Source organism: Tenrec ecaudatus, chromosome 1, assembly GCF_050624435.1.
Source record: "Tenrec ecaudatus isolate mTenEca1 chromosome 1, mTenEca1.hap1, whole genome shotgun sequence".
Lineage (NCBI taxonomy): Eukaryota > Metazoa > Chordata > Mammalia > Afrosoricida > Tenrecidae > Tenrec > Tenrec ecaudatus.
This window is the reverse complement of record NC_134530.1, coordinates 156,480,328-156,498,261: the sequence shown is the minus strand read 5'-3', so window position 1 is coordinate 156,498,261 and position 17,934 is coordinate 156,480,328. Positions and strand designations below refer to the sequence as shown.

Sequence of the window (17,934 nt, the reverse complement as noted above, 5' to 3'; positions counted from 1 at the left end):
GAGTTAAGGCGCGTCGGGACCCGGCGGCTGGGGGAGAGATGGGCGTGTGCGGCGGCGTTGGGAGGGGGTGGGGGGGTGTTTAACAACTCGTAGTAGATCCCTCCGCGCGGAGCCTTGGCCGGCGCTTCTTCCTGCGGGAAACCCCTGGGTGCCTACGGCTGCCGGACCGACTGCGGCGACAGGGGGGCGGGGCCTCGCGGTGGGCGGAGGCGGCCGAGGCGGAAGGACACACGAGGTCGCTTCGCTCACTCTCGAGAAAGTTTCAGCCCAACTTCGGTGGCGGCTGAGGAGGCGGTGGTGGAGCGGCGGACTAGGGGAGGGAGTCGAAGCATTTCAGCCCGAGCCTCCGGGCGCAGCGCGGGGCTGTGAGCGCCAGGAGCGGGGGGAAGAAGTTGGGGGCCCCTCTATAGGGACCCCCTCCTCATGTGGATCTGCCCGGGCGGCGGCGGCGCAGGAGGCGACCGAGAAGATGCCCGCCCGGCGCCCGGCCGGGCTGTGGGCGCTGCTGGCGCTCTGGCTGTGGCGCGCGGCCCCCGCGCACGGTGAGTCTGGGCCCGAGGGGCGTTGCCCCCCGCGTGCCCTCGCCCGGGCCAGGGCCATCCGGGGCGAACCCTGCCTCCCCTCCCCGCCGGTCCTCCCCGCCGAGGGCAGGCGCGGGCCGGGGCTCGGCCGCCGGGGCCGCGGGAGGCCACGGGGCTCCCCAAAGTTGGTGCATCCTCGAGCCCCCTCTCGGCGCGCCCTCGGCCGGTGCCTCCGCACGCCTTCCTGCCGGCGGGAGCCGGGCAGCGAGCCTGCAGACTCGTTTCCCGGCCGGGTCGCGGCGCCCGGGGAGAGGGCACTGCTGCCCCTTGGGTCCGCGCTGGCCGGGGGCGGGCGGGCGGGCTGAGCGGAGGAATGGATGCCAGATTCCGGCGTGGAGAGCGGGGGCAGGGCCGCCCGGCCCAACGGCGCGCACCTTCGCAGCCACCCGGCGCTTTTGCGTAAGGGAGGCTCTCCGCCCGGCCGGTTTGCCGGCTGTCGGGGCTGTGGGATGGGGACACGGTGTGGACACTCCGGCCCGATGCTCCCGAGGAGTAGTCGGGTGTACTTGTCGCGGCTTCGCGGGGTGATGGCAGGCGCAGTCGGGAAACTGGAGCGGCTGCATGCTGAGCCACATGATTTAAAAAATCTCAACTGCTGTTATTCTTTCCGAGGCGCGGAGCTCGGGTGCCGTTTCCGTCTGTGTGTCCAGCCTCAGGAATGTGGTGTGACGCTCGCCAACTCTTCCAACCTGGCGGCAACGTTGCTGTTGCTGCTGCTGCTTCGGGCTTGCGGTGGGAGGGGAGGGGGCCGGCGGGGAGGGCGCGGGAGCAGGTGAGGAAAAGTGGATACGTGGACTCGAAATACTTCCTTTTCTTCCAAATGGTTGGCTATTTACAACCGGCTTTTTGAATCCAGTTGGACCAAGGAAAGGAAACTGAATCATATTTTAATCACCCTACTTCACTCTCAGATTCCGGATTTCTTCAAGACTGTCTAGGACAGAGGGTTTGGGCTTTATAGCTCAGCTCAATCCTGCGTTCAAATTCGACTCGGCCGGATGAGTTTATCCGTGAAAGGGAAACGAACTTTTCTAGCTAAAAGGATTCTTGACCATAATGTATATTAAATCCTTAGCACTCAAAAGGTGTTCAGAGAGCCCTCTTAGGGAAGGGGCCATTCATTATTTTTTTGATTCTCCCTTCTGGCGGTAATTGGTGGCTCGGGCATGTTTATTGAGCCAAAAGGGCTCTTTTCCCCTGAGCATAATCTGAAAGAAGATCTTACTTTATATCTATGTGGGCTTGGTCTCTTCAGAGAAAAGGTTAAGATGCTGAGCTTCAGGAAAAGTTGGTCTCTGTTCTTTGTTGGCAGGCAGTGTCACAGATGTTTAAAGGTGAACAAGTTAGTTATCACCTAAGCACATCTCACTCACTGCCAATGAGTCGATGCCCGACTCACGATGAGCCTACAGGACAGGGGAAAACTACCCCTGTGGCTTTCCAAGGCTGTTACTCTTTCCTGGAGTAGGACCCTCATCGTCCTCCTCCTCCTAAGAACATAGTTCTACCTTATTCATACCAAATATTTTCTTGGACTCTCTGCAACTCTAATTAGGCCCTTAAGAATTTCAGAAGTAGATGAGCCTTCAGTCAAGTGTTTCCTGGTATTTCTGTCTTCCCTCTTTTCCATTAAGTGGAAGCATTAGTGTAAATGCAGATCAGGACAGAAAGGTCAGGAACAATAGGCTAGTCTACAGGTCTGGTCTACGATTAACTTCTCTTAGTCAATAATCTAATCTTCAGAAATTGTAGTCTCCTCACGTATGAAGTAGGACTAAAGGAAGAATCTGCTTTGGAGATCTCCAGGGAATAACCAATATAATGGAAAAGTGATTTGCAAAAGTAAGTGTGAAGGCATCAGACTGATGTCAGGAATGAATGACTGTGACAAATGAGGCTTGTCTCATTCTAGACCTCAGTGCACAGAACTGTGTCCTCCTTTATACACCTGTACTGGTGAAGTATTGTTTTTATTAGCTTTTAGGTGGGTAAATTGAGTGTTAGTCAATATTAGCTCAGAGGACGAGAGTTAGACATTTTGATTTAGACAGGTGTTCTTCGAGTGCTAAACTACTGCAGTAGAAGAGATCAAAACCAATTTCTTGGTACAAATCTTAAATCTCCTCAGACTCTCACAGTGAAGGCTTCTTGGATCTTCCCAATCTGTTATTGTGTTTTATGAAGGTACCAATTATAACACACCCTTCCAACCTTCTGAGCTGGTCCTGTATTTGGCTTGAGGCCAATTGTTAATTTAAACATCAATGAGTTCTTAAGCCAAGGAGCTGTCAACCCATCTGTCTGATTGCCTAAACAACTATCCCAGACCACCCTTTGCTCCTGTTTTCTTGTGCCTTGCAATGGCAAGTGACTCCCTGATTTTCTCATCCAATTTCTTCTCCTTTTTTTTTCAAAAATCACACACACAAAAAACCCAACTTTTTTTCTCTTTTATAAGCTGGAAATGAAATGTACCTAAACCTAATTTTCCTTTCCATATTTCTTTTGAATATTTCTGTATTATTTATTAGACCTGGGAGTGGGTGGGAGGAGAGTAATGACTTCCTGTCACCATTTGATTTTACCAGGTATTTTGATTTTTTTTTCTTTTTAGAAAAATCATTACCACTGTTTCATTACCATACTGTTGCTCCTTTCCTAGGCTTTTTTTTTTTTAAGTTCCAGAAGCAGTTTTGGGGTTTACCTGGATTGTAGCTGCTGACTTCAGGACCTTTCAGAGCACGTTTAAAACCAGTGGGATATGCTTGGATGCGTCCAAGCAGCCTTATAATACATTTTAAAAATATCACACCCACAGAAATTCTATTTTGCCCACAGAATTTGCATTGCTCTAGTTCCCACTCTCTGTTGCCATTCCTAAAGACCAGGTTGGCCTCCCTCTCCTTCCATACAAGGATTGGGGCAGAGCAAATCTAACTGCATCACAACCTGCTGGCATGATTTTTTTAAGCGCAATACCCATGGATTCTGATGTAGTAGGTCTGAGAAATGTGTGTGGCTTTTGTCCCCAGGGAATCCAGGTAATTCTGATAAGAGTAGCCTGGTGAGAATCCCTTAACTCAAGTCCACTTTTCTGCTTTCAGGTGTCTGTGAGAACCTTTTTTCTTTTAATAATTTCTGGGATAAACTTACCCTTAGTCAACCATATTTCTGTTTAACGTTTTTGACTTTCAAGGAATTTTAAAATGGCTAACATGAAAGCTGTAGCACCTACTGCCATGTTTTTCTTGTTTTCTCCAGGCAGAACAAGCCCCTTTTGTCTCTCTTCTCTCTCACACTGCCAGTGAGTCCATCCCAGCTCACAGCCACCCCCCAGGACTGAGTGTCCTTTAGATTGCTGACGCTATATATTTGTATGGGAGTAGGAAGCTTCCAGTGCTTCCAGAAAGCAGTTGGTGGTTTTGAATGGCTGACCCTGTGATTAGCAGCCCAGTGTTTTCCTGACAGCACTACCATGGCTCCCTCTTGTCTCTTTAGAAGGACTCCTGTACTTGAGGAGTCTCTGGGTGGTACACACAGTTAAAGGATTCAACTGTTAACCCCCCGAATTGGAGGTTTGAGTCTACCCAGAGGGACCTCAGAAGGGAGACTGGCAATCTACTTCTGAAAAATGAATCATTGGAAAATCAGTAGACCACAGCTCTATTCTCGCATGCATGGGACAACCATGAGTCAAAACTGATTCAATGACAACTGGTTTTTAGTTCATCTATTTGAGTGATATTAGAAATCCCTTTTTCTTTTCTCATCTCTAGGCTTCATTCATACCTTTCATTTTGGGACCCTTTAGTTTTCCTTAATAGCTTTGAAATGGACGAAAACTTTGCCTCCTTATTGGCATATTGTAAGGACGCTCCTTATCTAAGTACTTCCTTCCTTGATAGCCAACTGATGCCACAATTTGAACCTTTCCTTCCACTCTTTCCTGATTCTCCGTCTTCTCTCTTTCTGCAAATGTCTTGAAACCAAAAGGCATTTTGGTGTTTGTTTCTACCCTGATTTTCTTCCTTAGCTTGGAGCCAGAATGCCATCATTTCTTCTCAGAGTCTGTTATTAATTGCTCTTGTGATCTTGGACAAGGGATATTGTTTGAGTCTTTCTTGTGAATCAGGTACCTTGTCCACAGTCATAAGAGCCAGTAACAGAGTTGAGACTAGAATCTGCCTTGTCCTCAACTCAGTGCCCGTCTTGCCTTCCCATCAGTGAAACCTCCACTTTGATCCTGTGTACAAATGAGCTCATGTCCACAAAAACACTTAGAAAGTATCCGGTGTGCGTTTGAGAGGATTGTGTTTTTTCACTTATGTGTTCATTCTAATGCCGCCTACCCCACCCTGGTAATAGATCCTCAGTAAACATTAGTTCAATTGAGTAACTGCTTCTAGTTATTTTCTTACCTTGAACTACTATGAAGCTCTAAGACAGTTTAAAAATAGATTTTGCAAGAACCATTGCTTACTTTCATTTGGGGAAACACCAGCTTTCCCCCTCCCCAGGTGTTTTATTAAAACTTGCCACTTTGATTTTTTGTGTGTGTGTCTGATCACTTCTGCAATTTAAAAGGTTACCTTGACTTTGGAATCTAACCTCAAAGGCACTGGCATCCGCCCCCTCCCTGCCTTTTACTTGTGTTGTTTCTATTGCTTCTTAGGCTACTAGGCCAGCAGTTTCTGTTATTTTGCTTGGAGTTGCTACACCTTATTCTAAGTTGGCCATTTCTGGCCTTATTGTGATAATATTTTTAAAGATTAAAGTTAACTCGATTTATGTTTGTTTTCAGGATTTTGTTGAGATTTTGCAGTTTCAACTGGAATATTACAAACTTGTACCAACTTAAAAGACTGTGAATTTTAGCAAAATATTTTTGCCTCTACTACTCTTCGCTGAAAACAAATACCACCAACAAAACCTCTTTAACAGTAAGACCAAAAAATGAACCATCAAAAAACAAAACTCACTGCTATTGGTCAGTGCCAACTCATAGTGACCTCCATGTGGATTTCCAAGACTTTAAATGTTTATGGGAGTAGAAAGCCCCACCTTTCTCCCTTGCAGGGGCTAGTGGTTTTGAACTGCTAACCATGCAGATTGCAGACCAACTCAGTAACCACTACAGCACCAGGATTCCTTAACAGCAAGACAGGATAAATTAAATTGCCATAGGAACCCTACAGTGTGTGAGCCATCACCTTAACAGAGGGTAGGTGCGATGCCACACACATCCCTTGTCTGGCCCCTATGTATGTGCCCAGCATGCGGAGCCAGCTGAGCCGCAGATCTTGATCATAGCACCTGTGACTCCTGCCCTGCCCTCTCTGGGACCTTTGGGACATTCTGTAGGGAGAGGCTGATGGTGAGTCAGGGGTGTGTCTCTAAGCTCCTTTCTTCTCGGAAGAGATGGGATCTGTTGAAAGCTTACCCCACCTGCAGACTTTTATACTATCCCTTTTATTATTAATGGGCAGCTGAAGTTTTTTGATTCATGTGTTCGAAGGAATTTTAAAATTCATCCAGTTCTTCTGACCGTCCCTTGCTGAATCTGACCCTCTAACAAAATCCTTCTCAAGTGATTGCCTCTTTTGTTTTCCATTTTAACACCTCTCATCGTGTACAGCTCCTCACCTCCAGAGACAGGCATCTCTGACTCTTTGAAAGATCTCTATTCAGTCTGATAGGCACCCATTGGCATCTTCTGAGGAATTTGTCTCATAGTGTCCTGTGTGGGTGACAAGGATCCAGGAGGCATACCCATTACTGATTTGATGCTCACCCAAAGAAGGCTGAAGCCCAGTGAGGGGTGTGTGGATGATGATCCCATCCAGGATACTGCTGTTAACCATTTTCATCCATGTGTCTCATACTCTGCTCAGGTGGGCATGGGTGGGAGGAGAAAGAGCTGGGAGCTGGGTTCCCCCGAGTTTTCTTATGCTAAGAATGCTTATGAGTGTTCTGGAAATTCTGATTGGTCTGGAATGGTTTCTGGGGATTTGTATTAAGAAATAGGCAGGTAATCCTTCAATCAGGGAGGCTTTAGAATCACTGTAGAGTGAATCTGGGAAGCAAAGTTGTATTTGTTTGTTTGTTTGCTTATTTCTTTGCCTGGGTCCTAAGGCCCCTTGTTACCCCTTGAAAGTGCCTGAGCTTGCTGAGTGCCTAGTTCCATAAAGAGAAGGAAGCTGTTCCCCTGTTGCCATAAGGACAGTGCAGTTGTTTTGTTCTTTTTTAAACCTGCAGATTATCTTAAGTCCAGACAGCTCGAGAGTGTCACGGGCAAAGTAGGTAGAAGCTGCCTTATCTCTTCATCAGCATAGTGCCTGGGATTCCAGTTTGTATGAGAGTGTCACCATCCACGGAGGAATTCCGGCCTCAGCCCTGGTGAGTGGCACTGCCTTTGAGGATGTCTGCTTTGTCAGCCCGTGAACACATATCTGGTGTCGGGGCTTCCCTTAGCTGTGCTAGTGCAAATAGCTAGACATAAAGGGCACTCGTTTCAAGCTGCCATGCTTGGTGAAGTCTGCACTGCTGCATCACGGGGAATAAAGACGGGAGAACAAAGGAAGAATCAAGAGTCTTCTGAGCAGAACAGAGTGGTCAGTAGGGAAAGGTCTAAGATTGCTCTTACGAAGACACTTGATGTGGCTGCCCTTGATCAGAAGAAGGAAGTGGTCTCTGATCTGAGAGGATATGCTCATGAGCTCTGTATGGGACACATTGTGCAATGGTCACTGGTGGGGTGCAGTAGAGTTCACCGCTCACCTGATGATCTCCTCACCCCTTCTTTCCAAGGGAAGTACTAGCTGCGCGGCAGAAATAACCTGGTGGCCCTACAGAGAAGAGAAAAGCTGGCGGGGGTGGGGAGATAAGAGCCCTAACTTGGAGTAAGCCAAGCAAATCAATGATTATACCAGTCTATTTGCATACAGACAGTCATCAGATTATGACCAAGTTCCATTCCTAAATCTGTCTTTAAGTTAAATCTGTATATACGTTGAAACAGTTAGATAGAATTCATATCTATTGTCAGACTAGTGCTTGGCTTAGTGGATAGTGTATCTCTGTGTGTGTGCAAACATTAAAGAACACTTTTAGATATAGTAAAACGTCTCTAGCTTAGTAATATATAATAGTAATAATAATAATATTTTGGTGTAAGTCACGAAAGTGCCTGTTTGTTTGTTATGAGCCAGTGTGTACTCTGAATTTTTGATATAATGGACTTTATTGAGTGCTGGTTTGAGCCTCTGGCTTGTACTTAAGTTGGTCATTTGTAACTCAGGAACTGCCTATGGATATAAACAAGTGCCTGTCTAATTCTGTGGTAGGATCCCTAGCGATTGACTCTACGATCTATTTCTGTGAACCTGTGCAGTCTAGAAGTGTGTCAGGGAGGATTGTGGAGTATATTGTTCTCATGCTTAATTCGTGTGCTTCCTTCTTTTTCCACATGAGTGGGAATTGTTGACAAATGACCAAGTAGAAGACATGGCCCTTGCCCCTCAAGGAGCTGACATCATGACAGAGATAAGACAGATGAGCACACATTAAGAAGATCAAATATAGTCATTCATCTGTGCTCTCTGAAAGAGTTTCTTGTAGGCAGACTGACTTGACTTGTAGTATCAGGAGGGACTAAGCAGGGAGCAGTTAACCCCAACTCAACCTTGTTGGGCTTGTCTGTTGTTGTTTGAGCTGCCTGCCATCTCTTTCTCAGTTATAATTTAGAAGGATTATAACTTGACTTGGAAAAAAAAACTTGACTTGGGGGAAAGACAAAGGACCCCTTTGTCTGGTGGGGGTGTAAATATATATTTGGCACAAATTGTGGTGTCTATTATGTCTAATAGTGGGTTTGTGACAAGAGCGTAGATTCTTTCTCAGCCCTGGATGCCAAGCCTGATCTAGGACAAGTTAAGGAAGAAATGTCTCCTGTGAAAGATCCAGCTCTCAGTGGCAGTAATTGGAGGAACTTCTGATGCCAGGCCATGACTGAGGTGTGTTATGGACACACCCAGAGTTGCTGCCTCAGGTGGCATTGATTAATCATACTAACATCTCTCTCACCCTCTTAAGCTTGTCTTGGCAAAACCCTGCTCTACCAGCTCCTCACAAGCTTGGACGTTGGCTGCTCATGACTGATCAGCTCTTAGGGGGCCCATTTTACTTTCTCTTGCCCCTTTGAAGAGTATGTCAATTTCCTTAGTTCAGCTTTGGTGTCCTTGATCTGACTAGGCTGTGATGTGTCTGTCTCTCTCTTCTCATGGTCTTAGAGAAGCACCTTTCTCAGAGGCCTGCCGAGGGCAGTGTCTGGTCTCTAAGCCAGTTCCTTGTGCCGCATATTGGCAGAAGGTAGTGACTCTGGCTTCTTTGAATACATCATTGGCAAGATGAACTTATTGCCGCACAAAGACGATTGGATCTATGGTGTTGCAGAACCTGTTTCTGGGTTAAGAGTAGCTCTCTCACCCTTACATATATTTGTTCATATAAAGTGTGTGTGTGCTTGTTTTGTAGGTTAAAAAAAACATGATCATAATATTTTGATAGGAGTCATAATCTTGGGCCCTTAATAATATGTTATCCTTAACAAATAGCATCCTTCAAAATACAATTTTACTTATTGCATAAGTTGTAGTATACAAAACTATAATTATATTCCAAAATATACTACCTTGTTCAAGTGAGGTGAGGCTCATTTGAAATACTGTGTTTCCTCCCTGTTTGTTTTGACCTTTTCATTCCCATTTTCCTTTTTTGGAGAACATTTGGAACCATCTTCAGTATCAACAATTATAAGCAATTTTAAGTGGTCTGGTACCTAGTAGGATGACGTTGCTGTGTTCGGATACCTGTCCAACGTTAAGAGGACGACCCGGTGATGTAGTGGTTGTGTGCTGGGCCACTACTGCAGGATCAGAAACCACCAGCCACTCCCGGGGAGAAAGGAGGGGCTTTCTACTCCCGTACAGAGTTACAACCTTGGAAGCTCACAGGGGCAGTTCTACCCTGTCTTTATAGGGTGGTTATGAGTTGGCAATGGCTTGATGGCAGTGAATTGGCGTTTTTGTGGTTGTTGTTTGTTTGTATGGTTCAACTTTAAAATAAGAATAACTAAATACCATCTACTCACTAATATATTTCATTGTCTCTGAATATGAATAGTCACAAAACTAGATAGTTCTAACGTAGAACTTCTGCAAATGGTAAGTGTGGGAAGCTGCCAAGAAACGTTTGTATTACTTTTCTGCCTTCACATGCTCTTGTTTGTTCCGAAAGTGCAGACACATTGACATTTGAGGATATATATATTTTGATTATTATGTTTTAATTATGTGTTTTCTTTGATAAAAACATGGATCTTTATTTGGAAACATTAAGGACATTTACTTTAGTACCATATTTAAAGAACTCTCAAATTTTATGAAGATTATTAGGGAAAAACATACTATGTAAACCAGGCAATCTGATATGTTACTATTTAAAGAAAGTAACAATACATGGTGACTCCTGTGGGAGATACTTTTGCAGAGATACAGTTAAATGATTATAACTAAAAATAAATATTGTAACATTTTAAGGTGAGTTTATATAGCAACAGGATTCTTTCTTAGTGTTTGCTTATAATTAACTCAGATGTCTACTTTGTTGATTTTTTTCTAGAACCTTTACAACTACTTAAAATTTTTTAAGTAGTTATGTTTAAAATTACTTAAAGAGATTTGAAAAATCTAGAAGTATACCCACAATCTTACCAGTGTTGACATTTTGATACATAACTTTTTGCTCTTTATTCCTACCCTTAAACAAAAAACTCACTGCCATGAAGTAGGTGCTGATCCAAAGACACCCTTTCAGACAGGGTAGAACTGCCCTCTTGAGTGTCCAAATCTATAACTCTTTACAGGAGTAAAATGCCCTTTCTTTCACCTTGGACCAGCTGGTGGTTTCCAACTGCTGACCTTACAGTTAGCAGCCCAACCCAAAACCACTAGACCACTAGGGTGCCTTAGGTTAAGAAAAACATAAGTGCGTCTCAATGTAGGTATTCATAGTTTTCTGATCTGCCTTCATTCATTGAAAATGAGTGATAATAGGTGTTTTTCTTATTGTCTGACATTCATTAGTTTAATTTTAATAAAATAATATTTTGATTAATAAGTTCACTATGTTTTGACCATTTTCCTTTCTTTGGGTATTTAGTGTAAGCTCATTTTTTGGGCTATAATAAATAGTTTGGATCATCTTTATACGTAAGAGATCTTTTCCTATTTAGGATTTTTAAGGATCTGCTATATAAAACTGAAACCTATTTTAATTTTCCATTATAGTCATTGTAAACAATACTGTGATGAACTTGTAGGTATCTTTCCTGCAGTAGGTGTATTTATTTACTTAGGGTAAACCCCAGGAGTGACATTTCTGCATCAAAGGGTAGAGAGACCTTTGTCAGACTTTTGATACATGCGACCCGGTTCTTTTCCATGTAGTGTCTACAAAGTTAGACCTCCATTGGCCGAATTTGACACTGTCAATTCCACAGCACAGACTTTATCACCTAGGTATTTTGGTAAGTGGCCCAAAGAGAACTTTTCTTAATTTGTCTTTCGTTGCAGTGACACTGGATGTTTCCTCACCGCCAGGCAGCAGTTACATCATCTTCACTTTGTATTCATTTGCTTTGTTGCCTTGTTTGTGTCTGTTAACATTGAAGGTATTCATTACAAATAAATACTCTCTCAGTGAAAGTTTCGGGACGTTCATTTTTGTTGTTGCTGATTTAAAAGACACTCTTTAAATATGAAGGATTTTAGTCTTTGGTCTATGTTAAATATTCTGCAGTACCTATGGACAGATCAAAATACTTCATACCAGCACTGATAAAAAATTTGTGTTTATCCTTTACTTCAATTTCCCATGAGTTCTGTCACTTTCTATGTAATTTACTAAGTGATCTTTTCTGTGACGACTTTTTAGATTCTGCCCAGACTATTATAATCAGTGTGCTGCCAGTTGTTTGTGCCCAGGAAATGCATGCTTGCTTTAATATACGATCAAAAGACCCTGGACACATTTGGGAGGGGTGGGTCTGCTACCATTCTTCCTGCATAGGCGAGATCTAAAGTACCATTCCTGAGAGGCAGGACTAATGCTGTGTCCACCATGCCCTACTGAACCTGACATTTTGACCTCAATGATAAGCTGTACAGTGGTCTAGTCACTCAGTTTGGCTAAAAACCAGGATGACTAAGATTCCCTCCCCTGACCCTTCACCAAATTGATTAGTTGTGGGATGGAACTGACTAAATCAACCTGTTGTGTTGGCACCCCATGGTCACCACCTGTTTTTTCCATTTCTCCCTCCGACCTCCCACTGCCCTGGTGCAGTGCTGTGTGCACAGTGGGTAGGAGATCATGTTGTTGCTGAAGAATGTTGCAATAAAGAAGAGTAGATTGCTTTTTCTCTGAGCTTGTGTGCTCTTCGGGCACCCCACTGCTCTTGACATTCAGAGCTTCGGCGAACTGCTCTCTGCTGAAGTCCTGCAGGCCTTACGTACTCGGTCCACAGTAATTTCAGGCAATGTGAATGCTTTCTTAAGTATCATTGGAATTTACTGGGCTGCTGGTTTGCCAGCTATTACCATATTTAACATGAGACCTGAGGAACAAGGACATTTCTGACCAACCAAAAAAACAAGGCCTCTTGGGAGGACTGCACCTTTTTGTTTTTCAGGTTTTTTTCCTTTTCTTTTTAAGGTATGCCCAAGAGGCTGCCAGCTGGGAGTGAGATTCCAGTGTGTGTCCACTGTCCTTTGTTTCTGTGCTGCCTCCACAAACTTAATTTATATTTGAGAAAAGAGATTTGACAAGGAAGCCCTTTCCCACCCTGAAGTCTAATACCACTTCTGGGAGGAATTTAAGAGAGTTATTATGCTCTGAAGGGGCTCTGATGGGATTAATCAGCAGGTGAAGCTGTGATTAAAAACATAGGTAGAGTGGTGGCCACTCTCCTTTAAGGCTTATTCAGAGTCTGCTTTGTCCTGGATTTAATTTGCTTTGGCCCAACCATTGCCTCCGCCCTGCTTTTCGAAAGAGCAGCTTCCCTCTGCCTTCCCGTCTCTCTGCCACAGGTTTTACATTTTAAAGATTAGAGATAGTACTTAGAAGGACAAGCAAATAAAATTAACATAAATTAGTTAAAAAAAATAAAACTTTAAAGACTCCTCACATTTACATAAAAGCAAAAAAAAAAAAATCAAAGCTGGCGCCTCTTGGACAGAGCAAACCTGCCTCAAAAGATTTCCAAGGCAAAAAAAAAAAAAAAGATTTCTAAGGCTGTAATCTTTAGGGAAGCCAATTGCCATATCTTGTCCCCCCCATGGAAGGGGCTGGTGAGTTTGAACTGCTGACCTTGCAGTTAGCTTAACCACTATGCCCCCAGAGTGCCTTCCCATTTACATAGCGCTTTATGCTTCATAGAATACTCGTACACAATTGTCTCCTTTAAGAGAACAAAACCTTGGTGGAAGCTGAGCCCCAGAAGGGTGAGGTGGCTCATTTACCATTGTATAGTCCTACATCCTAAGTGACAGAGCTGAGTCTTAAAAGTGTGAGAAGACATTTTAAATCATGTCTTTCAAAAATATCTTACTATTTGTTGAATACATACATACTCTTGTCATTTTTGCTAGGTGCTTTCCTTATGAGTGGTGACTCCTCATCTATCGAATCCACTCATTTTTGTCTTGTGTAGAGCAGTTGGCGGCTCCAAACTCCACCCTTTCCATTTGCAGTCCAGTGCTTAGCCCCCTGTGCCAGCAGGAGTCCCTTATCCATTGACCTGCTGCCATCAAGTCGATTGCAACTAGAGTGACCTGTAGGACAGAGGTTATAAATCTGTACTAGAGCAGACAGCTTCACCGGTCTCCCTTGGAGCATCTGGTGGGTTTGAACAGCCGACCTTGTAGTTAGCAGCTCCACGAAAAAACAGCGACACCACCAGGGCTTCCGTTTTACTCATTTTACTAGTGATGAAATTTGATCTTAGATTCACAGCTGTGGACTTTGGGGCGAATCAGAGTTAGTGATGGAATCATCATGATTCAACCCCCTTCATCTGACAGTGGGCCTCTGTAACTAATTTGGATGTTTCAAGTACCTTCCCACAGTTATACCTCACAGCGCAGCCTTATGGAGTACGGCATATGGAGGCTGATGGGGGAAACTGAGGTGTGTAACCTGCTCAGGAGAATAATAGAAATAATGAGAGGCAGAGTTGAGGTTCAAACTGAGGCAGCCTGTCTTCATACCCTGTGCTCACTCCCACACACTACAGATTCGTGGTTTTATGGGATATGCACATAGAGCTGAAAATTAGCTCTAAAATTGCCCACTCTCTGAAGGTATAGGCCAAGTGTTAAGAATCTTGTATCTTCTGAATGAGTAAGAAATGGTTGACCATTAGCTGACAGGAGCACTTTATTCAGTTGCTATCCATCAACTCAAGCAGGCTGCATTGAGAGAGCATTGGGAATGGGCTCCTTAGTAGAAGAAGAGTCTTAAAGCCAAAATAGACCACAGCGATGGGCTCTTGAGAGGGTGATTCTTGCTCCTGTGGGTTCTGCCTTCTGGCCTTCCTGTTTGTTTCTCTAAGAGTTATCTGAAAGGGACAGGTCAGCTGGGGGCAAGGGGGGGTGGGGAAGCAAGGAATGGGTTACCAGGACTTCCAACTGGTTTATTGAGTTTCACCTCCTGCTGAAAATGTGCTTTTTTATCCCAGATAATATTGAATCAGAGTCGACATTTTAACAAGATCCCCAGCTGACTCTTGGGATCTTATAGGGAGCCTGTTAAAATGTAGGTTCTGAGTCAGTGTCTCTGGAGTAGGAAGGCAGTTTCTCAGCAGGAGGTTGAATTTGAAAATTCCCACGAACTTTTTGGAAGCCCCTGTGTGCTTACAAAAGTCTGACTGTAAACTTACTAGTCATGTTTCTTTGGGCAAGTTTCTTAAACACGCTGCTTCCATTTCCTGTTCCACAAAATGAGGACAATAGCAGTATATCGTTGACAGGGTTGTTCTGAGGATTAAGTGAGTTGTAAAGTGTTAAATGAATAAGATTTGCCTGGCATCTAGTGATTAATAAGATCCTGTCTTGGTATAAACTCAAATAACACTCACCCAGCCACTCATTGACTTTTGATTAAAGAAAAGTGAGTGCAACAGAAAGTCACAACATAAAATATCACCACCAACGACCACTGCTATACATACTCTGGTATATACTCTCACTAGATGGTGACCCTATAGTATAGTATTTATTAACTAGACATTTATGGCTATATGGTATGCTTAGTATGGATGCTATGACTTTCAGAGCTAGAGTTCTGAGAAAATAGCAGGTACAATACTCTTGTTCCTAAATTCCCTATAATATGATGGTCAAGCAAATGATTATATGCCATCCAGTGTCACAATACATAGCACTTACTTATAGCCAAAATACTTATAGCAGTTAATGGCCTACAGTTGAGTTGATTCTGATTCATAACAAATACAGGGCAGAGGAGAGCTGTCCCATAGGGTTTCTCAGGCTGTTATCTTTATAGCAGGACCCCTGGTGGCCTAGTGGTTATCTGTTGGCCTGTGACCTGCAGAGTAGGTGGTTTGAAACCAGCAGCAGCTCTGCGTTGAGAAAGGTAAAACTTTTTACTCCTGTAAACAGTTACAGTCTCAGAAACTCACAGGAGCAGTTCTGCCCTGTCCTCTGGGATTGCTATAAATCAGTATTGAGTAAGCAGGCTCTTGATTTCTGATCCAGTGTGCTTTCCTGTAAGCTCCCACTTAAATGATGCGTCAATATGTTGATATCTGTTTTCTGAGGTCTGTAAAGCGTTCGTGTTAGAACCAACATCAGGGAGGATAGGGAGGGGAGAGGGGAAGGTGTGACCATATTGAAAATGTCAGTGACAGCAGAGGACATGTTTGCCTGTGAGCCTCTGCCTGGCCCTCTGGACTTCTTTGTAGTAGTTAAGACAACCCAGCAGGGCTGGTCACATTAGTGATTCAGAATTGGATTAGCCAGAGCTGGTGGAGTCGCTCTCTCAGTGCAGCGCTTCATATTTTAACATTTGTTTCCCATGACAGTTTGCTTATTCTCAAGTTTTGGCAGCTTTGGCCAAATGGTTGTCAGGTTTTTTGTTTTGTTTTGTTTTTAAGACGAAACTCCACGTTTTCCTTTGCAGATTTAGTAAACCATATTTTACCTGCCACTCCCTTTTGCGCCCTCTATAATTATATCTTAAGACTTTGTTTTTCAGTTGTGGGAACACTGTGAAAAGTTTTCGTTTATAGTCTGCGATATTTATAATCATGTGTAAGCATACTGTTTACAGAAAGTGTAAGTGGTGCATATGATAACCCAAATATCCTTAAAGCACTTAGATATTTTAAGTCTTTCCAAAATGCCGATGGAGAGCTGATAGTCATAGATAGGAGAAGAGAGGTATGGACTAAGGACAGCAGCTTTGGGATGCGGTCCATACATATAAATGTGGAACATGTGTTTGAAAACAGACCAAGGCGTCTCCTCACCTCACTGCCATCGAGCGGATTCCATATCATAGTGACCGCAGTATGCCTCCTTATACACAGGGTGAAGAAAACACACACACACACACACACACTACAAAGCATGACAGCTGCCATATACTGAGAGTTTATTAGGGGACATGGCTAAGAAGAAAGTGTTTTACTTATCACATTCACTTATCTCCTTTAGAGGCCTGGGGCAGTAGTGGTTATTTGTGGAGCTGTGATCCTCATGGTCAGCAGTTCAAAACCAGTGGCAGAAGAATGTCTTCCTGGTCACCCACCGTATTGTTTGCATAGAGCAGCCACTGGAACGCCTCCTGCCTGAGTCCAAAGCTTGCACACTTTATCATAATCATTAACACCATTTTATGTTTGTTGAAACCCTGCAGCCCACAGATAACAAACACGACTGTGGATTTGAGAGTAATCTGTGCACTAAATGAACATACCTATTACACTGCATAACATCATCCCTCTGAACAATATTTGCATGATACAAGGATGTTTTAGACTGTCAAAATTTCAGTCTGAGAAATCACACTGTTTTTAGAATCTTTTTTTATAAGAGGGAAACATTGATTTGTGTTTGTTGTAATCCAAGGAAAGTTGTTTAGCATTTCTTTCCCTGCATATTTTCTACTTGACCCCAAAAGAAATTCTTTAGTAGATTAAGACCAGGAATGAATGTGTGTCTTTTTTTTCCCCCAAATAAAAGTCACTTAGAAAAAGGCAACCCCGAGCCATATTTGTTCTCAGTATTGTTTTATGCCAGCCTTTCCAGTGATTAGAACTTTGGTCGGCTGGACAGTGGCATTCCGGCCGCATCACTGAAAGGGATGTAGGGGGCCATGTAAGATGAGTAGAATGCATCGGCATCTGAACAATGGGCAGAGCCAATTATTGAAACTACCCAGTGCGAACCTAGTCTGGCCTGGAGACGTTGGAATGCACTGTGTACAGCTTATTTCAGCACAGGCATGAGAACAACCTCCCCGTTCCTTTTTTCTATCAACGTTTGCCTGGTTACTCTTCTTTGTCCATCTGTACTAGTGGAGGGGGAAGTGCGTTTAATGCCAGATCATAATCCCAAATAATATAGTTCTGTTTTTAAAATGCAGACCTACTCACACATGCCTGGAAATGTGGGAAGTTCCAAATGTAGTGAAATTTCTCTTCTAGTTGTGCTTAGCCTCCCGTTAAATGGTGAAAGAGATTGCCTAGGGATGTTGTAGACCCTACAAGATCAGTTAAGGTTGGTTGTTTTGGGTGACTTTTAAAGGTACTCTCTCACGATACTTTGATTTTTACTTCAGCATGGTTGGTGACTTTGGGAACCAGATAGATCTGGTTCTCATTTACCAGCTAAAAATCTTGGGCAAGCCACTTAACTCCTCTAAGTCCCAGTTGTCTTCGTATTGTGATGGGAATAATAACAGTGCTTACCTTACAAGATTGTCTGTAGAGATTTGGAGCACAGATTTAATCGTGCTTGCATGGTTCTGGGCACTCTGTAGGTGACCAAGTACATGGGCGCGGACCCAAAGCTTAAACTTCAGTAAACTGCAAAGTCAGACCAGGTGCTGCTAAGTTGTTTCTGACTCGTGATGACTCTCTGTAGCAGAATTTCATTTCATGAGATTCTCAAGACTGTGACCTTTTGGAAGCAGATCACCAGGCCTTTATTCCGAGGCATCTCTGGGTAGGCGCAAACCACTAGCCTTTTGGGTTTACAGTTAATACTGTTTA

At 43.8% G+C, this 17,934-nt stretch overlaps 1 protein-coding gene across 2 annotated transcripts in view; it reads left to right on the top strand.

The window, feature by feature from the left end:
* The first annotated feature begins 265 nt into the window (after window positions 1-265).
* Window positions 266-17,934, top strand: part of LOC142459093 (neurogenic locus notch homolog protein 2) — a 174,998-nt gene continuing 157,329 nt past the window's right edge. Inside the window, exon 1 of one of the 2 annotated variants that reach the window (XM_075560299.1) lies at window positions 266-542. In XM_075560299.1, coding sequence (XP_075416414.1) covers window positions 470-542 — 73 coding nt within the window. In that variant the 5' untranslated portion in view covers window positions 266-469. The remainder of the gene's footprint in view (window positions 543-17,934) is intronic. The other variant, XM_075560309.1, reaches the window with a different exon arrangement.